Genomic DNA, 22,211 nt, shown 5'->3' with positions numbered 1-22,211 from the left:
TTGCTCCTTTGGGGGACATTACAATCACATTTATCAATGGTCGGTTTCTTGTGTCTTTCCATCCATCAGACACAATAGTTATGCCATAAGTTTTCCATGATGTCCTAATTGGTTGAAGAGCTTTTTATATAGAAATTTTTTCTTTTTGCAAAAGAGTAGTATGCACCTTTTCAAACTTGAGGTTAATGTAATTAGCTGGTGCTCTAAGGATGGTTGCAACCATTTCCTTCCAATATGGTGATCTTACCAAATTGAAAGGAAGACCTTTGGCATAAAGGCAACGTGCAATTGCTTCATCCACAATCTCTCTTGCCTTTATTTTGAATGCTTGATCCAACAGATCTCTTTTGTGGGTACTAACTTCTACTTCATCCTCCTCCTCTCCCACTTCCTAGAATGTATGTTTGGAGGATACAACATGATCGGTCGGCACATTCACTTTGCTCTTTGTAGATAAAGGTTTGTACAAACTTGTTTTTGATTTGCTCACTATCAACCACCTCTTGTTCTTTTATGAATCCGGCTAACTGTGCATCTCTCAACCTTTTTCCATTTTTACTTTCCTTGCACAATGCTATTCCTTTACGATTAGGGACCATAAAATGAGCTTTGACTCGAGAATATGAGCTCATGAATGGTTTACTATGACATACATTGCATTTCCATAATGGAGATGCCACATCAATATTAAAGTTATCACTTCGTTCAGCTTTCCTTGCTGCTGAACTTTGACTATCAGTATTGGTCATTCTTGCACAATAGAAACTATGAATCTAATAAGAAAATAGAAAAAATAACTTAGAAATGTTAAAGAAAACTATGAACATGAAACATACAAGTGCAAATATACAATACAAAAATACTAAAAAAAGATGGCTACACTTATTCCTTCATTTCTTTAAAAAAAAAATTGAAAAATCTTGAAAAAATTCTTCCAAAACTTGAAAGATTCATGACGATCTAAAAAAAAATCAGTAAAAAAGCTCATCAAATGGATCAAATGCTTACCTTAGATGCTTAATTGTTCTTTGTGGAAGCTCAATAGACACCTTACAAATGATCCTCTTCAAAACTAATGACCTTGCTTTCAAAATGCTACAATGGAGACCAAATGAGAAGAGAGCCCAGCTACAAACAAAATGGGAAGAATGGGCGATGAATGGCCTCTTTTAGGGCCGTTTTAGGGTTGTGAGGCAAATAGGAGAAAAAAATATAATAAAAAAACATATTAAGCACATGTTTTATCAAGTCATTTAAGTGACTGGCTGGTCAAAGCATCCGGATGCTCACAGGATTTGCCCGGATGCTCAACCGATGTTCTCAAGATGCTCTCCCAAGCACCTGCACGCATCTGCAGGAGAAGGGCATGATTCCTAGCAGTATCCCCCATGCATCCTCCCATGTCTGTACACCAAAACCCATCCGCATCCGCATCCCCCCTATTCCTTGACGCATCGGTAACTTAGGATTATAGAATGTTTGGAGGAAAAAATATATGAGGGGTTTCTTGAACTGATTTATATTATTCAGATTATTTGATTTCTTTGTGGTGGAACCCTTGAGATTCTTTTTATATCACTAGTGATTATAGGCTGTAACCTATTCCTTTCGCCAGCCATAGTGAGAAGCAATGTGAAAGTCATGATTAGGAACTTACCCCACACAAACAACACTAGTTAGATACCTAGGGAATTATTTTTTGATTTTGGAATTTAAAAATAAATTGTCTTTTCCCTGGGTCATTGACACCCACATATCTGTCACAAGCTGCCAAAAGTCAATAGCAGTGAGTAAATGTTTTTGTTGAAAGCGACCCTCAGCAGGCTCCTAACATCTCCAGAAAAATACAATAGTAACAGCCAGATTTATTAATGCTGATAGGTGAGTTTGAAATTTGAAATTTTTGTGGGAAAGATTTGTCTACACCAAATAGACAAAAGGAAAGAATTTTTTCATACTTCATTAAGTCAGTTTTGTGAGCAGCAACAAAACGAATTTTCAGAGTGTGCAGCAACATTGTGTGAGTTTTTGTGAATGAATGTGGAGGGAGCAATGATTTCTCTTGACATTCCCTGTAGCTCTATGTTAGCAGATTTGTAAGAGCTCTTAGCAGCTCCAGAATGCTGCAAGCTAGTTCACAGATTGTACATTCAATCATTAGTTTTATTTTCAGGGTTTGTAGTTTTCAGATTTATAGTTGTAAAATTTATTTTCAAATTTAATAGAAAGAAAGCAAGAAAGAATCTTGCACACCTCCAGTCATTTGTTATTGTCTGCATTTAATCTATTTTTCTGTGCATTTTCGGATTCGGGAAAAATCAGAGTTTCAAGTCTCCGTGTTTTCCTAGTTTTGGGGATTTTGTTTGTTTTATATGGTACCTGAGCTATTTGGACCTGAATCCTTGTGAGTTTGGGCACTTGTTTTTCTGGGTATTAAAATTTTTTCTGTTGGAGACATGACTGGAGATGAAGGAAAGAGCTGGCAGCAACCACCATTCTTTAATGGACAAAACTATGATATTTGGGCAAAGTAGATGAAAACCATTATGGTTGTAAAGGATTTGTGGGACATAGTGGTCAGTGGATTTGTTGATGTAATAGAATCAACTCGATTTGCTGCTGTCACAGACAATTAAACAGCTCAGTTGAAAAAGTCAAGGAGGAAAAATGCAAAAGCATTAAGGTTCATTAAAGCAATTATGACAAAGATAATTTATCCCAAAATAGAAGCAACTAACTAATTAAAGGATGCATGGGATATCCTTGAAACAAATTTTAAAAATTTAAAGGGACTGATAAAGTCCGTGTGGTGAAGCTACAAATGCTTCGAAGAGACTTTGAGAATCTTCTTATGAAGGACAACGAGTCCATTTCAGATTTTAGTTCAGGAGTCTCTAGTTTGCTTAACTAGTTGAAGTCAAATGGAGGAGTTTGACGAGTAGAGAATAGTGGAGAAAATATTGAGAAGTTTGCCCCAAATATTTGATAGTCTTGTGATCACTATTGAAGAGGCAAAGGATCTCTCCACACTAACTATGGATGAGTTAATGGGTTCTCTCCAAACCCATGTGCACATTAGTGGATTTGCACCATCTTCCCAAGAGCAAGCTTTCAAAGCTCAAGCCAATGCAAGAGGCAAGCTCAGAGGAAGAAATAGCTGTGGATGAGGCTCTAGAGGTAGAGGTTGTAAAAGCTAAGGATGAGAAGGCAGTCATGAGGGAGCAAGCATCTCTCAAAAAAGCCCCAAGGGAGGCAAGAAGAACCGCCACTCTAATAAAAGCAACGCCGAGTGTTATTCTTGCCTTAAATTTGGGCATTGTGCAAATGAGTGTTGGAAAAAGCAAGGCAATTAGTCAAGGAAAAGTGCAAAATGTGGCTGATGTGAATGTGGGTGAAACAAATAATCCCACAACCTTCATCATATGCAACATTGGTGAAAAAGGCAACCTTGAGGTCTAGTATTTGGATAGTGGTTGTAGCAACCACACACGTGAAAATGAAAATTTATTTTCTTTCATTGATAGAAATTTCAAGTCTGAAGTTAGAATGGGGAACAATGAAATTGTTCTAGTTGTGGGCAAGGATCCATCATAATCCGCTCCAAGCAAGGTGAGAAGAAGAAGATTCAAAATGTTTATTTTGTCCCAGGTATGAAGCACAATTCCATGGGTGTTGGACAACTCATTCAAAATGGTTAGAAAGTGTTGATGGAGCATGACAAATGTGTCATTCACAAGAAAGATGGGAGTAAATATAATAGCTGCAGTAGTCCAAATGACAAAAAACTAAATGTTTCCTTTGAGGATAGAGACTTGTTTCTCTTGTTAGTCTGTTGCATCACCTCTCAAGCATGCATGTACAATAGTACAACAAAAATCAGCTCTAAAGAGGGTGATGAAGAAGACCCCTCCAAGCTATGGCATCTTAGGTATGGACATCTTACTTATACTAGTTTGAATTTATTGTCTATGAAAAGAATGGTAGATGGTTTTCCATGTATTGTAGAGTCTACTAGCAAGTGTGAGGCTTGTATTTTGGGTAGGCAACATAGGCTTTCCTCTAAATCTGTTAACTCTAGAAGGGCAAGGGTGCCATTAGAGATGACACAAATTGATTTAGTTGGCCCTATGCAACACACTTCTATTAGGGTAGGACATGGGTGTAGTTTATGAAAAATAAGTCTGAAGTTTTTGGTAAGTTTTTAGAGTTTGAAGCCTGAAGTTTTTATAAGTTTTTAGGGTTTAAAGCCCAAGCTGAAAAGAATGTGGACATTATGTCAAAGTCCTAAGGTCAGATAGAGGAGGAAAGTATAACGTCAGTGCTTTTGAATATTTTTTCGATCAAAATGGCATCAAGGAGTTTACTGCCAGTTATACTCCGCAACAAAATGGAGTGGTTGAGAAAATGAATTGGACCATTATTGAAATGACAAAGAGCATGATGAAGGCAAAGGTTCTACTAACTAAATATTGGGGAGCCATTGTAGCAACAACAAAATATTTGATAAATAGGTGTCCAACAAAAGCAATCCATGACAAGATTCCTGTTGAGGCATGGTCAAACATAGATGGACGGTTCGACACTTGAGAGTGTTTGAGTATGTAGCATATGCACACGTGCCAAAGGAGTAAAGAAAAAAGTTAGATGACAAGGGTGTGAATTGTATCTTCACTGATTATAGTTCAGAATCAAAGGCATAGGTTATATGACCTGGTCATCAAAAAGATCATCATTTTAAGAAATGTAGAGTTCATTGAAAATAAGTCATGGGATGGCTTGGTGGATAAATTCTCAAGCACTTCAAATAAAGTGCCTATTATTAATGAAGAAGATGAGTTTGATGTTCAACAAGATGAAGCAACAATAGATACTAATGACTTTTGACAACTTCCAGTAGCTCTTGATAGCAAAAGGAAAGCAGCTACAGACAACCATAGAATTGGCTTCTAGTGAGTCTAGATAGTTTCGGGTCGGTACACAGAGAGTTACAGATGGCTCCTAGTGACTCCTGACACAACTTGGATGAAACAAAAACAACAACAACAGTGAGAGTTTTGGTCCCACTCTTGCTTCCCTATTGCCAAGAAATACCAAGATTCTAAGGGAGATATACCAAGATGAAAGGTATGAAGGAGATATTGATGAGAACATCAATTTTGCATTATTTCTTATAGTGATCATTTCATTTTGAAGAAGCTGTGAAAGAGGAGATGTGGTGTGAAGCCATGGATGAGGAAATAGCTGCAATAGAAAGAAAGAAAACTTGGGTGCTTACTGATTTACCTCCCAAAAAGGAAGTTGTTGGAGTTAAATGGGTTTATAAGACCAAATGCAATGCTGAAGGAAAATAAGATAGGCATAAAGCACGATTGGTGGTTAAGGGGTACAAACTAAAAACAACAATCTAGTAGAGACTATAATAAGACATATGCCCTTGTTGAAGGAATGAAAACTATGTGCACTGTCATAACAATTGCAGCCCAACGCAAATGGAAGGTATTTCAAATGGACGTGAAGTCCCACCTTCCTTAATGGAGCATTTAAGGAAGAGGTGTATGTGGGGCAGCCACATGGTAATGTAGTACCGAGTAAAGAAGGGAATGTATTGACCCTAGTATGTACCTCAAGGATAAGTGTTGGAACCTGCAACAAGATGTTAGCATGACACAAAAAAGAAATATATATATATATAAACAGTCTTAAACGAGTTAGAGAAAAGATAAGTTAGTGACTACAAGATCTAAATTTTTCATCATATGGGACGTGTTTCATTAAGGCCTCGGGAATCTTTGGAATTTTTGCAAGGTAGAGATCCCACCTCTTACCAAGTCCCTTCTCTAACATATGCATATGACTGACCACTACAATATATATATATTTCTTCTAAGGGATTCTCTATAAATCACTCTCTCGAATCCAATTTGGGATTCCGACATTCGATTGCAAATGTCCTTCTCTATAAGAGATTTGACATTTATTATAGTGTCCTCTACCAGATCTACCTGGTCGATAAGAATATAAGCTCTCACTAAAAGTTATATGTCATACCTTTTTTTGGAAAAAGATTTATTTTGGACTTTACTCTGATGACCTGATACTGGTCCAAATGTTTGTTTTGCTATTGGTTGTGATTCTCTCTTATGTGTTTGATGCCTTTCTCTTTTTTATTTCTAGATGACAGTCATTACGTAATATTAATAACCTTATTACTTCCATATGAAAGTAAACTAATTTATGCTAAACAATAAACATAACCATGCAATAAGATACCTCATAACACCATATTTTCTTAACTAGGGGAACCTGGGCCAAGGGAAAACCCCGGTAAGGATGCTACCCACAAAATGGTCCACTAATCAAAAGTATCTAGCTAAACATATTGACTCTGTTAGGATTCTATTACATCTTGTAATATCCCTTGCCCAAACTGGCTGATTTTAACTCAGGGAATATTGTCAAACACTTGTATGCTGCCTTTCTCTATTCTGATTTTTTTGTGATTCAGATTGTTTGATATAGTTTGAATGATGCTAAGAATTTTAGAATGTTCGCAAATGATATTACAATACCTCTTACAATGAACTAATATGCAAGTGCAGTTCTTTTTGGTATTTTCAATGCATATACATGGAAACTAGATATAGAATGCATACCTACAGCCAATTGACATTTTGACAAACAATTGCCATACAACTATTATGCTGATCATATATGCTATTAGATGGACATTTCGTCAAACTAATGATATGCAAAATATATCTTCTTTATTGAATTAATTCCCATGTATAATATTGCTATGAATTTGCCAAGACAAATGGGCTTACATTAATGACTACAACAATGCCAAATTTGATTATGAATCATCGCTTACAACAGCAAAATTATATGCGTAAAACTACAATACTAACTACTAATAGTTGCAAGAGGAACCTGATAATAGTGATGCCCACGGATTTAGATGAAAGTTGCAATCGGAATTAAGCATAATTATTGTAGCGTAGGTATTGGTCACGCGTACTGTAGCAGCAAGGAAAAAAATAATTACTAATGGCTGCCGAAGATGAATCTTCAGGTCTGTACTCGTTAGTCCTTCACTATTCTTTAAACCCTTTGTTTATTCCTTAACTTTAAGCACGAACAGAACTCCAGAATGAAGCTCTCCTGAATGCCAAATTCAGTGGATACTTCACCACCTCAAATAGTTGCAACACTGAAGAATTGATGCTCTCCAATAGCTATCTAAAATTAGAAACCCTTAGTTGCTTCTCCCAAGTTCATATCAAATGTAATTGACGATAATTAAATGCCTAACAATGAAGCTCTCACCTCTATTTATTCTTTTCCTTCACCCTTTTAGAAGGAAATAAAATATTATTTAATTGCACTCTCTAGAAGCTTCCCCTTTCCAAATACAATAATTAGTTGTGCTTCTAGAAAATGCACTTTCTAGAAGTTTCCCCCTTTCCAATACAATAATCAATTGTGCTTCTAGAAAATTAAATTAATTAAATATAAAGTCTCCTTTAGATTTATTTATTTATTGACTTTAATTTAATTTATTTCTCCGTATTTCTCCACTTAGCCTTTGGAGAACGAAAAGCTAAGAACTCCATTGAGGGTCTAAAAGATGGAGGACATTACAGTCCACCCTTCCTGAAATTGCTTGTTCTCAAGCAATCCAGCAACACAATGAACTCCAACCTCCATTTGGATCCCAAATGAAGTAGTATGTGATACCCCTATCAATGTTGAACCAACTGCATACCACTAACATCATCAGGACTAACAACATAAGATGCAGTATAACACTCAAAACCTATGCTAATGATGTAGGAGTTAGAATATCATTAGAAGAAAACCCCACAAGAAATATCTTCATCCTGGTCCCCACCCATATAATATATACTGAACTGGAATCTTGAACAACAATCCCTTGAAGAGAAGTAGCTACAGAAGAACCATATACACTCATGCCAACTGTATCAACAATAGTTGTAGCTACGTCAAAATCTGTGGACATAGGAACCTTATTGACTGTCGCAACACAAAATTGAATTTTTGCAAATGGTGAAAATTGAGTCCAACTCCACTCAGGTGAGTGATTAAAATCAACCTCAAACATTGGATTGTCATAAGACAATGTTGCATCCATGTCGAACATAGGACTGTTCGTAAAGTGAACATCAACACTTTGTTGATCGATAGTATAATATGACTCTATCACTATATCACTCACCTCATCAACAATAACAAGTGTACTATTATCAGATCACACATCTACAACCGCATGCATACTACTAAAATTCTCGTTGGATGGCTTAACGGACATCGAAGTGGCTGTTGATATGACAGTATCCTCGCATGCTCCTACTCTAACTATCGCTGCATCACCATCAAATACATGATCCGGGAAACTCATGCCAATCACTACATCATCTGACTTAACCTGACATGAATTATCATTACATTTCACTCTTCGCAAAAACGATATCATGCTCTTCTCAAATATCGGATTCGAAATTAGTTGGGTCATTTATTTGTGTTTTTGATTCATCTCATTCTCTAGCACATCCAATTGTTTCACAATACCCTATATCTTAGAATCTCCATCCCTTGGCAGAGAAGTATGCCCTCTGCAGGTATAATGAATACCAAACCTTCTGTCACTAGCCATAATGTTGAAAAACAAGTCCTCTACTTGTGAGTCAAAAGAAAAGTGATGAGCACTCCTCATAGTGTACTGCTGATAAAAACTCCCAATCTCATCATCATCAAACTGAGAATCAGAAGATGGCTCCACTCTCTGACTTCGAAGTGTTGGTCAGGCAGGATCTCAGGCAACCCTCTCAACAAACCCAACCACCAAATCCCTATTAGGAAGCATTGTAGTCAAGGTCTCTACAATCTTCCTCACCAATCATCGTATAGCACAAGAGCCCTGAATGAGAGTACCCTTGTATATAATATATGAAACCTCCCGCAAACCCGAGCTCTCAAGCAAATACTCCATGAATGGCTTAGTATCGTAGAAATTATATGTGGAAGCATCAATATGCTCCCCCCCAATCCGTAGTTGATCCATCTGAAAATGTGACAATTGCAACTGTCCAATGCTACCCGCTATATGAAGAGAAGAAATAGATTCACTTCCAATAGAAGGAAGCAAATCACCGTGAGAGCCTGAGTCCATTGACGCTCTTACCTCCTTTGTACATACTACACTCATATCTAGGACGAATGTGTTTGCCACATCATTACGTCCCTCATCCTCAATCGTATAAGAAAACTCACCACCTACCACAATATGTAACTGAACAGGGTCTAGGGTTGGTGTTGACCGCACTCGTTCTAACTCCATGGTCACCTTATTCAATTGTGATTGTGACTCTTGAAGAGCCAATTGAGTATACTGAAGAGAGTCCACAGTCACCTCAAGCTCCTGGGTGAGCTCAGCCACCTCCTCCTCTTTCCTTAACAACATCTGATAGCAGGTGCTAGCCCACTCCAGAAGGTAATACCTGTCAACAACCAACTGAGAGTAACTATGCTTTAAGATCCTAAGAGCCTCTTAGAGCACATGAACCTCTGCTAGAGAAAGAGTACTATCACCATGCTCATCAAACATAGGAGCACCCCAACTAGATGTAGCTAACATCTGACGAATAGCATCATAATGCTCAAGACCTAAAGAAATTTTACTATCACTCACCTTCAACTGACAAGTCACATGATGCCTCTTTAATCCCTGACTCCTATGCAAGCTCTCTATCTCACTAACTACACTGAGATAGGAAATTGAATTAGAACTCTCGACCACAAGATCGCTCATATGTGTGCTATCTTCCTCACACAATTTTGCATCCGACATACAACTACCATGTACCTCAACCAACTCATTCGAAGAAATGGAAGGCCTTTCCATATCAATCTCCTCGCATGTCTCAGCTTCCACCTCAATAGTAAGATCCTATAAGCATCAATCCTGGGACCCGTCCAAAGCCTCCTTAGAGTCATCACCCAATATCTGACAAGGGGTGGTAGACCCAGTACATCTCATAGCATGATCAAATGGGTCATCAAATGTGTCCATACTATCTGCATTGACACATCCTGACAGAGCCTCAATTGCAGGCTCCCGACTCTACACACGACTCAACCCCAAGTTGCAAACCAGTAATACTAGAACATAAACCCACATCTACTTACTCCGTTGAAACACCCACATCACCAACATCATAGTTGGGTGACTCTATACATGTCTCGATCCTACCTGAGGAAGCAATTGCCTCCTCCACTGTAGCAACACCATGAGATCTCACATACAAATCTCCAATAATAATCCTGTTCTCAAGAGAGCCAAAAGTATTAGTGGTAACAACTGCATCAAATGTCTTTGTACTAACTATAGCAACAACTCTGGGAGCCTCAACTTGCTGAAGCTTAGTGCCGCTATCCTCTGCTACCACTGATACAACCGCATGTCCCTGTGAAATAAGTCCATCGTCAACATTACAGATAGGACTAGCAAGTGTCGTACTAAATATAGGTACATCTAAATCAGGGACTCCTGTCGGGGTAAACTTGAGCTTCCTTCCTTCCAAAGTGGAAACCATATACCTTGTTGCGCTTTCAATTGTCTTTGGATCCGACAAGCTCTCTATCCATCTTTGTTGATCAAGCTTAAGTTTCTCCATACTCTCTTGCAAAGCATTCATCTTCGTGCTAACTTCCTCATTACTCCACCAACTTCTAGAATTGTTAGTCCTCCTATGTCTATCATGGCTAGAAAATGCTTGAGTGCTGGTCACTCCAAATGCAATAGCAAATCTGACAATAATTAATATTTTCCTACCCCACAAGATGGCAGGAAATTGCTTTGATACCAATATAATCTCCCTTGCCCAAACTAACTAATTTTAACTCAAATAATATTGTCAAACACTTGTATGCTGCCTTTCTCTATTCTGATGTTTGTGTGTTTCAGATTGTTTGATATAGTTTGAATGATGCTAAGAAATTTAGAATGTTCGCAAATGATATTACGACACCTCTTACAATGAACTAATATGCAAGTGCAATTCTTTTTGGTATTTTCAATGCATATACATGGAAATTAGATTTGGAATGCATACCTACAGGCAACTGACATTTTGACAAACAATTGACATATAACTAATTATGCTGATCATATATGCTATTAGATGGACATTTCGTCAAACAAATGGTATGCAACATATATCTCCTTTAAATTCATTCCGATGTACAATGTTGGTATGAATTTGCCAAGACAAATGGGCTTACAATAATGACTACAACATTGCGAAATCTGATTCTGAATTATCACTTACAACAGCAAAATTATATGCCTAAGATTATAATGCTAACTACTAATAGTTGCAAGAGGAACTTGATAATAGTGATGCCCACGGATGGAGATGAAAGTTGCAATCGGAATCAAGCATAAATACTATAGTGTGACACTGTTCACGCGTACTGTAGCAGCAAGGGAAAAAACGATTACTAATGGCTACCAAAGATGAATCTTCAGGTCTGCACTCGTCAGCCCTTCACTATTCTTCAAACCCTTTGGTTATTCTTTAACTTTAAGCACAACTAGAACTCCAGAATGCTAAATTCAGTGGATATTTCACCACCTCAAATGTTTGAAACACTGAAGAATTGACGCTCTTTAATGGCTAACTGAATTCAAAAACCCTTAGTTTCTTCTCCCAAGTTCATATCAAATGCAATTGACAATAATCAGATGCCTAACAATGAAGCTCTTGCCTCTATTTACTCTTTTCCTTCACCCTTCTAGAAGGAAATAAAATATCATTTAATTGCACTCTCTAGAAGCTTCCCCCTTTCCCATACAATAATTAGTTGTGCTTCTAAAAAATGCACTCTCTAGAAGCTTCCCTTTTTCCAATACAATAATTAGTTGTGCTTTTAGAAAATCAAATTAATTAAATATAAAGTCACCTTTAGATTTATTTATTTATTGACTTTAATTTAATTTATTACTCCTTATTTCTCCACTTAGCCTTTGGAGAACGAAAAGCTAAGAACTCCATTTAGGGTCTAAAAGATGGGGGACATTATACATCTGTATAGTGTCTTGGTCCTTGTTAGAAGCCTCATCAACCTTGTTAGGAGTTGTTTTATACAAATACAAAATGTATGCAAGATGAGCCCACTTCCCAAACATGCAATACACAATCTGGACAAAGAGTTAGATACAAAAACCTCTTTCACACTGCTGTTGATATCCTCAATATCTGATATTGCATTCGCTTCTCAACACAAAACTTTAGTTCACATTCCTCTGACCATACATCAGAATTCGCATGCCATACATCACATATGTTTCACACTTTTTCAACACATTAACTTTGTACTTCCAATCTTTCCTTTATACCTTAACAATTACAAAATTATCGTCGAGTTAGCCTTCATGCTTTTACACACTTTACAAAATGCTATGTTCCCTCGAGTTTCTAGGACGGGGATGGCAGGTGGGTTTTTGGGACGACAATTGTTTTTGGTGATTTTGGGGATGGGGGTGGGGGGTGGGGCTGGTGGGTAGGGGAGGGGGGACAGCTATATATATAGGGAAATTTTAAAATATACATTGCAAATTGTAAATATACATGTAATTCATATGAAACTAAGCATAAAGCATGTCATTTAAACATTATAGAACCTTAACATACATGATTTGAATGACATCTAGGAAATAATAACCGATTCCAGTATTTAATTGTCAATATGCATATCAATATGTGAACAAAAATATTTAAATATAAGTTTAGTAGTGAACAATATCATAAAACTCTGGAAATCTAAATATGCCCAAAGGCTAGAGGGCTGTCAGAAAATTTCATCATCATGTTCAAGTTCAACATAGAAAACAAAATATAGTAAAATGAAGTAGACTACTGCTCAAGCTCTTGGAAGCAAAATAATCACCTCTTCTTGCAGAACGAAAACCCTAGCTAGCTACAACACACAACAACTTCATATGCAAAACCAAACAAATGACAAAACAACAACAATGTGGTCTTTTTTGACCATATAGGGCATTTGGAGAGGCAGAGTCCATTGGACGACCAAGTAAGGATAAGGAAAATAAAGCTTTTTGTTTTGAAAAAAAAAATTTAAGCTTCACAACCGTCCCCAGTACAGTTAGGGGACTTCTAGACTCCCCCTTTCCGTACCGGGGACGACCCTTTTTTCCTAGAAGTCCCCAAGTTTCAGAGACGTCCCCTAGTGATTTGCAAATTTTGGGCATGGTTGGGGGATGTCCCCTTCCCATTCCTTGGTCTCTTGGTCGTCCCCTTCTTGGAATCATGGAGTTTTTGGCCGGGGCGCGTCCCTGGTGTATATAGACAAAATGCATTATTATAACTCGCTGACTTGGGGTTAACATCTAGGATGTCGTCCCCAACTAGTTAAGTAATTATTTTGCAATTCTTTAACCCAAAATACCCATTTCTTTGTTATGCTTTGTTCTCCTTGCATACTGCCGTAACTATTAATCTGCTCATAACTCTATCCATACTCTTTGCACTGAGCTGCGCTTTGGCATACCTAATCATCATACTCTGTACTATCATTCCTCAAGTGCACATATGCCACTATGGCTTCGGTAAAGCTCGCCAACCAAAACTCTATCTGTTTTGCCAAATAATCAGTATGATACTTAGACAATTTTCTAAGTATGAGTGCCATCAACGAATCATCAAAGTGTGCCATCTTCATACTGAAGATATGTTGCCATAAATGACAACATCTAGTGTCTACTTTAGCGAAATTGCCAACAAGGATATGGTCATGAAGTTAAAGCTCAAGAGAGAGAAACACCCACATCCATACTGGATTGCCTGGGTGCAGGATGACCGCAAGGTCCCGGTCAATGAATAGTGCTTGGTGAAGTTCACAATTGGAAGCTACCACAATAAGGTACTTTGTGACATCATACCGATGGATACATGTCATATGTTGTTGGGAAGGTCGTGGCAATACGACAGGTGTGTTGTACATGATGGTCATGCAAACACCTATTCTCTGACGAAGGATAAAGTTTGTCACAAACTCAAACGCCTAATGAAGGAAGATGAAAAGGTATGCAGTAATGCTAGGTTATGTCTTGTTGATGGATGACTTTTTTTGGATGGTATGAAACATCAACACTTGTGTTATGCCTTAGTTTCTAGGCTGGATAAAGAAGGTAATAGGAAAGTTCCAATAGATGTTTCAGGTATGTTAAATGAGTTCAAAGATTTTCTATATGATAATTTCTCTAATGGGTTGCCATCGGTAAGGCAAATTAGTCATCAAATAGATTTAGTCTTTGGAGCCAATTTTCCTATCAAGGTTGCTCATAGGATGACTTCCATTGAGACTAAGGAGTTGAACAAACAAGTTGAGGAGATGTTGAGGAAAGGATTCGGGGGACCCTTTGCAATACTAGCACCAAAGAAGGATGGAGAGTGGAGGATGTTTATAGACTCTAAGGCCATAAACAAGATAACCATCAAATGCAGGTTTTGCCTACCAATGATGGATGATCTTATGGACTGCTTGAGTGGAGCTCAGTACTTCACAAATATAGATCTCAAGAGTAGCTATTGTCAGATACAAATCAGAGAGGGTGATGAATAGAAGACTACATTCAGTATGTCTTGTTGATGGAAGAATTTTTTTGGATGGTATGAAACATCAACACTTGTGTTATGCTTTAGTTCCTTGGGTGGATAAAGAAGGTAATAGAAAGTTCCAATATAGGTTCTAGGTCTGTTAAATGAGTTTAAAGATTTTCTATCTAATAATGTCTTTAAGGGGTTGCCACCAGTAAAGCAAATTAGTCATCAAATAGATTCAGTCTATAGAGCCAATTTTCCTAACAAGGCTGCCCATAGGATGACTTTCATTGATACTAAGGAGTTGAACAAACAAGTTGAGGAGATGTTTAGGAAAGGTCTGATTCAGGAGACCCTTTGTAATACTAGCACCAAAGAAGGAAGAAGAGTGTATGATGTGTATAGACTCTAGGGCCATAAACAAGATAACCATCAAATGCAGGTTTTGCTTGCCAAGGATGGATGATCTTATGGACTGCTTGAGTGGAGCTCGGTACTTCACAATGATAGACCTCAAGAGTGGCTATTGCCAGATACATATCAAAGAGGGTGATGAATGGAAGACTGTATTCAAGACTAAGGAAGTTCTATATGAGTGGTTAGTCATGCCCTTTGGACTAATCAATGCATCGAGCACCTTCATGCGACTTAAGAATGAGGTATCGAAGAAATTTGTGGGGAAATTTGTTATTGTTTATTTAGATGATAATTTGATTTATAGTAAGGGTCTAGATGAACATTTGCTGCATATTCGTAGAGTCTTTGAGAAGCTAAGGGAAGAGAAAGTTTTGATTGATTTGAAGAAGTATAGCTTTGTCAAAAGGGAGTTAGTCTATTTGGGGCTTGTTGTCTCCCCTGATGGTCTCAAAATGGACCCAAAGAAGGTGAAGGACATCCTAGAATGTCCTACCCCAAGGTTTGCCATTGAGGTGGGGTCTTGCCATGGTTTGGCTAGGTTCTATCGGAAGTTTATTAGCAATTTCAGTAGTATTTGTGCACCCCTAATTGAAATAATGTAGGGGGATAGAAAAGAGTTCAGGTGGAGTGTAGGAGCTGCAAGGAGTTTTGAGTTGTTGAAGAAGAAGGTGACAAAGCAACCTGTGTTAGTACTCCTTGATTACAACAGGGTGTTTCAGGTGGATTGTGATGCCAATAGTAGTGCCCTTAGAGCCATATTTAGCCAAGAAGGTAAGCCTATTGTATATTTCAGTGAAAAATTAAATGATGCAAAGAAGTACTTTGTTTATGATTAGGATTTCTCTACAATACTTTAGGCATTAAAGCCAAAAGGATTTGTTTTGTATACTGATCATTAGGCATTGCAATACCTAAATAACCTAGTTAAATTGATTTAGAGGCATTTGAAATGGGTCAAGTTCTTGCAAAGCTATACATTTTTATTGAAGCACAAAAGTGGGGGATCTAATAGGGTTGTAGATGCATTAAGTAGGAGACAAATATTACTAACAGACATGTAGGTTGAGGTAGATGGGTTGAATGAATCGAAGACCCTATTGTAGAGACTTGGAAGGCTTGCAAGGAACTTGTTACTCTAGATAGGACAACGTGGCTAGACTATATGATCTAAGGTGGTATGTTATTCAAAGGGAGTTAGTTGTGCATTTCAAGGAGTTTCACAAGGGAGAACTTGATCAAAGAGAAACATAGTCGAGGAATGCCAGGACACTTTGATTGAGATAAGACCATTGCCATTGTCAATGAACATTGTTTTTTGCCTTAGTTCTCACAAGATGTGAAGAAGTTTGTGCAAAGTTGTCAAGTGTGTTAGACAACTAAAGGAGTAAGTCAAAATACATGACTCTATGAACCATTGCCTGTTCCATCAAGGCCCTGGGAAGACATTAGTATGGATTTTGTTCTTGGGTCGCCAAGGACACAAAGGGGTAATGATTCAATATTTGTGGTGGTTGACAGGTTTTCAAAGATGCTCATCTCATTCCTTGCCACAAGGCACATGATGTGGTTCACATTGCAGATTTGTTCTTTAGAGAGCTGGTAAGGTTCACATGGTCTTTCAAAGAGTATAGTTTTAGACCGAGATACAAAGTTTGTTGGGTATTTTTGGAGAACCTTGTGGAAGAAGTAGAAGTTTACTACTGCACATCACCCAAAAATTGACCAGTAAATAGAAGTAGTAAACTAAAGTTTGGGTAATTTGCTAATTTGTTTAATAGGTGATAAGCCCAAAGGATGAGATTTGATTCTACCATAGGTATCTACCATAGGTAGAAATTACATACAATAATTCTATGAACAGGAGTACTGGTAGGTCACCATTCCAAAATATGTATGAGAGTAGTCCAAGGACTGCAACAGAATTGAGTAAGATGGGGCAAGGAGGCAAGACTATTGCTGAGGTATAGGGTTTTGATGAATATGTTAAGAACCTACATGACGAAGTGCGTGAGCATATCACTAGGATGAACATGCAATATAAGGCTAGGGCAGATCAAAAGAGGAGGCACAAGGAGTTCCAAATTGTGGATCAAGTTATGATGTACTTGAGAAAAAAATGGTTTACAGTGGGCACCTACAATAAGCTAAAGATTGGTCCCTGTAAGATTTTGAAGAAACATGATTTAGGGAATGTGTACGAGGTGGAGTTGCTAGATGGAATCCACATTTCTCCTATTTTCAGTATTGCAAAATTAACAATGTATCAAGGTGGCATAGAGGAGGAATCGATACTTGAGCAATGTCTAATTCCTACCTCTAGGAAGTAGGAGATTTTAGAAATCCTTGATAGTTGTGTGGAAAGTACTAGAAACAAGTAGTATGAGGACTATCTTGTGAAGTGGAAATGACGACTTGTGCGACCTCTGGAAGACTCAACTTGGTTGTCTAAGGTGGAGGTTGACCGCTTGGATTTTTCACAACCAGTTGAGACATGACAAGGTCACTTCTCAAATTACCTTGTGTGTTTGATGTAGAAGCATCAAATGGTGTAAGGGTAGCCTTGTATCACCCAAAAACATGTTTAGAGATAGTTATTGTCTGATGTGTTTGCATTTCTAGATAACCATTTGGGCGAAATAGCGATTCCAACTCTCGGACTTCCATTATTTTCTAGGTTGGTATTTTGGCAGTCCTCAGGATACGTGCAAGTGCAGAAAATAGGTTATTTTGTTGGTGAGCCATAATTATGATAAATTAGAGGGTGTGAGTTGGAGAGAAGGTTGTAATTGAAATTTCAAGCGCTCCAAAAAAAGAAACAGGTCAAAGAGTTTTAAGGTTTGAAAGTTTTAAGTTGCTCGGAGACCTAGAAACATTTTGAAGTCAAATTTGACGCACTAAACGACCTTATACAGCCCCCAAAAAGTGGGAACGGTCGTGTGCAGTATTTAAAGTTGTAGAGCGCTCAAAGAGCTTTTTGGAAACAAAAACGGTTCGTCAATCAAAATCTTGTATCAAAAGTTATGCCTCTCGGAAGTTGGACTACTTTTTCTAGAACCTTTTTGTTTTTTGCACCGACTTATAATTTGAATTCTATAACCTCTGTTTTGGCACCAACCGACAAATGTCAAAATATAAATTGTATTCCTAACTAAACCTAAGATAGGTTATTTAAGGCCCACCCTTGAGGTGTAAAGGCAATTGTTGGTGGAGTTTGAGAGAAGGTATCATGAGAAGGGTTTTTCTCCAAAATCTAACAATATTATAGCCCATAGGGCATGTCGTTGGGTCTGTTTTTATTGTAATGCATGTAGTAGCTTCTTATTTTGGATAAAAGAATTTCCTTCTCCTATGGTGTTCATTTTGTCTCAATTTGTGCCCTTATCGCCTAAAATCACTTTTAAGGCTCTCATTATTTAAAACTTTTTGTCCTTTTTCAATGAGCTATAGCACTAGGGTGCCTAATAAATATATTCAATTAAATGGCAACCTTACTAGAATTAATTAGTTATAACTCAAAAGTAAACCCAATTAGTGACTTGTAAAAAAATGCATTGGATTTGAAATTTGACTATGTAGGATTGACCCCGATGATGAAATATGATAAACAAATCTGATTGGACAACTTACCTAAAATAGACACTCCCTCCAAGAATCTTGGAGCTCAAACCAAAAGTTGGAAATAACATCCAAAAGTGTCTAATCATAATGACTCTTGTAAAACCCTTTGAGCCCATTGGCACCTTGAAAGTCAATGACAATTGAACTTCTAGAGAACCTAAAAATGGGGACATTGCATAATCATTAAATGGCTGAGATTTCCAATAACATCATTGATTGGCTAGTTACCCAACCACCAATAAGGATCTTGGAAAATGTCAAATAGTTAAGAGATATTGCCATATTGACTATGGAGGAAATCATGCATTATGATGTCTTCAACATTAGGGAGAAGGGGGTTTTTCCTTCACCATCTAACACATATTAGTCCTTGAGACCTCTCTGTTGGCAAAAGAATGTGCCAAGATGATCCCTTCCCTAAAGATATGGTATATAAAGGTATCGTCGCTAGAGCTGATTAAAGGTTTCAATAAACCAACTAGGCTTTCGAGCCATCTTCAAACATTGGACTATGTTGAGGGAGTTACCTTCAATCCACACTTTTTTGTTCCCATGAGAATGAGCAAATTTAAAACTATGATAAGCAGTGGCTGCTTCAGCATTGTGCTTGGTCTGGATTCCCAGAGGCAGTGCCACCACTGCTAGAAGCCAATCAAAGTCATCTCTCAACAGTACTTTGCAATTGGCAGGCCCCGACTTTTCCTTGGCCGCCTTGTCAAAATTAGTTTTTATCCAACTATGTTGGAATACACCAAGCTATTTTGTGTTTGGAAGCTTATGGTCTTCTGATTGGGTGAGAGATATCATCTGGGCCCTACTTCTTAGCAACCAGCAGATCACAGCTACCACCACCTTGGAAAAGTTAAAGTTGGACTCAAAAACTCCAACTTGGATGTTTTCCTTGATAGCCCAATTTATTTTAAAAGGCACAACTGATGAGCACAAGGGGTACTCTAAAAAATGTTTTTAAGTTTGGTGTGTTGTGTTCAATATAGGTTGTTTTCTTGAATATTTACGAGTAATATTGGTTTGTTGGAGATATATTATTTTTCTTCCCACCTCTTGATGGTTGGGTGGAAGTAGGTCTTCATGATGAGTGGTTTTATACCTTCAACAGGAATTACCTGTGCTAGAGATGTAAAGGAAAAATGAGGCTTGTTGATATTTGGTAAAGTAGTTGGTCATTGGTTGAGGATGAACTTGAGGGCTATAGGTACAAGTATTCATTAGGATAGTGGCCAGTATAGTTTGGCAATGAAGTATCTTGCTTATAATGCTTGTGGTATAAATGGTCAAAGGCATGTTGGTAAATGATGAATTCAATATGATTTTGGCACGAAAAGAAAAATTGATTGTTAGATTGTGAGAGGTAGTGGCATAGAGCATTAGATATATAGGACTGGTTGGTTTTACTCACATAGGAATGCAGAACAAATGGTTAGGCATTAGGAGGATTCATTAAGGTTCAGCATTGCTTGATCAATACCAGTAGGGGCGAGATGGAATGGAGATCAAGAATCAAAGGGGGTTTGATAGCAGCTAGATTATATGATCCAAAATCTTACTTTGCTGATATGTATTAATATTACGTATTTTAATGGTTTGTTGTTAATAGTTCAGTTAGTAGTTATTGATGCATACTAGTTTGGTTAGTAGTTATTGATGAGTCGCTAAATGAGGTATCTTCATCAACCCATATTTTAAAGTATAAATTTAAACCCATATAATACATTTTTGTGTACTCTTTATATTAGACTTCAATTTTTATTATTATTTGTGTGTATTTGATCTCAGATCCAGAGAATTTGACTATCAAATGCCACTTTGCTTCAACAGTCAATGATATATTATTCCTTTGTTCTCTAATAGCCACTTCAAAATTATATAAACAGTGAAAGAATAATTGGTTCGCTTACCAGATCTTTATTGATCACATTGATATCCATCCATTTTTTGTCAAATCTGTGTACTAACATTCAGTGTAATGTTTCTTTTGATAAGATGACCTTTTGGAAATGTTTTGTCCAAGCTTTTAAAAGATTGTAGTTTTAATACATGGATATCTGTTGAGCATTGCAGGTAGAATGCAGACATCTAAAATGGGAGTCAGCCTCTCAAGATGACCTTCAAAACTGTGGTGCAGAAGTAATGTGCGTGCTTGTTTTTGTTTACTATCTTGAGAGATTCTGAACAGATGGTTAACACATAATTTTTACTTTTCTCTTGGTATCATTTCCTGTTCAACAGATTAGGAGCAGATATTATTTATGATACTTCATGTGTACCACCCCTTGTACGGGTGCTGGCTGCACTTCTGCGGAAAAGGTCTTCAGATTTAAAGCAGTTGACAACCAATTCCAAGGAAAGCTCTTTTGAGGACACGATCACAGAAGGCAATCAGGATAATAGTTGCAGTGAAAATATAGATTCAAGCATCTTTTATACCAATACACATCCTGTTGCATACATAGCAACGGTTATTAGGAACATTGATACATTCAATTGCTTTCTAAGATTAGCATCTGAAGCTGGCTTAAGGGTTATAAATATAACAAAAGTGATGGGTTCATTGAACCTGTTGCCTTACTTGCCCAGTTTTGATAGATCATCCGTTAATTTGTACATGATCTCATCTCTGCATTCCTGAGATACATTGTCAATGAAAACCACAAAACTGAACTTTAAATAGAAAATTTTAACTGCACATAAGAATTTTAAGTGGATACGTAGTGTTATCCTTGCAAATAACTTTTTATCTAAATTTTAATATTACCAGGGTCAGTATCTTAAGTTGGATTGGTATAATTGAATTGTCTAGATAATAGATAATGCAGGCTTCAAAATAAAATAGAGTAATTTATAATTGTTAGGATAATGCAGAATGAGTGTAATAATCCCTCTTAGTTCTCTTCAGATATTTTGTCTGCACAAACCTTACTGAATTAATGTAATATTAACAAATCTGTTTTTTGTTGTTACCTTCCAGTCATCTATATCATTTATGATGTTTTTGCAGATGGGAGAATCCTGTAAGGTTATCACCATGAATGAATGGTACTCACAACTGCTGACAGAATCATACAGGTACGTGATTTTCATCAATCAAGGGCATCTAGTATTACCTTATGATATCATGACCAATTCATTGCAACTGCAATACGAATTAGAAATTCTTAACATGGACCATTACAGAAGTTGAGAAATCTAGTTACAAATACATCCATGAGCAAATGAGAGTATGATTACCTTACGTTAATAGAACATATAAATAGTAGAGACATGCCTGATGCTTAAAAATCAACAAGGCAGATCTGAAGTATCTAATTAATGGATGATATCACAAGCTTGAATGATTCCTCAATAAGATTGCTCAGATCATGGTTTCATGGGCAAAGGTGCATTGCAATCCCAACCACATGAACAAGAATGCATATCCATCCCAACCATTGGACTCTATTGGACAATTGATGAGAAAATTCTCAATGCCATAACCTAGGGTGCATAGGATAATGACTTGCATTCACTAGGTTACCA

At 37.3% G+C, this 22,211-nt stretch overlaps 1 protein-coding gene across 2 annotated transcripts in view; it reads left to right on the top strand.

The window, feature by feature from the left end:
* Positions 1–21,482, top strand: part of LOC149578701 (S-adenosyl-L-methionine-dependent methyltransferases superfamily protein) — a 205,254-nt gene extending 183,772 nt beyond the window's left edge. For both annotated transcript variants that reach the window (XM_089831198.1, XM_089831207.1), the window contains 2 exons: positions 20,757–20,827; positions 20,925–21,482. In XM_089831198.1, coding sequence (XP_089687324.1) covers positions 20,757–20,827; positions 20,925–21,324 — 471 coding nt within the window. In that variant the 3' untranslated portion in view covers positions 21,325–21,482. The remainder of the gene's footprint in view (positions 1–20,756; positions 20,828–20,924) is intronic.
* The last annotated feature ends 729 nt before the right edge of the window (positions 21,483–22,211 follow it).

Source organism: Cupressus sempervirens, chromosome 1 (assembly GCF_028749045.1).
Source record: "Cupressus sempervirens isolate cs-2001-9-10 chromosome 1, ASM2874904v1, whole genome shotgun sequence".
Lineage (NCBI taxonomy): Eukaryota > Viridiplantae > Streptophyta > Pinopsida > Cupressales > Cupressaceae > Cupressus > Cupressus sempervirens.
This window is presented reverse-complemented; position numbering and strand designations above follow the sequence as displayed.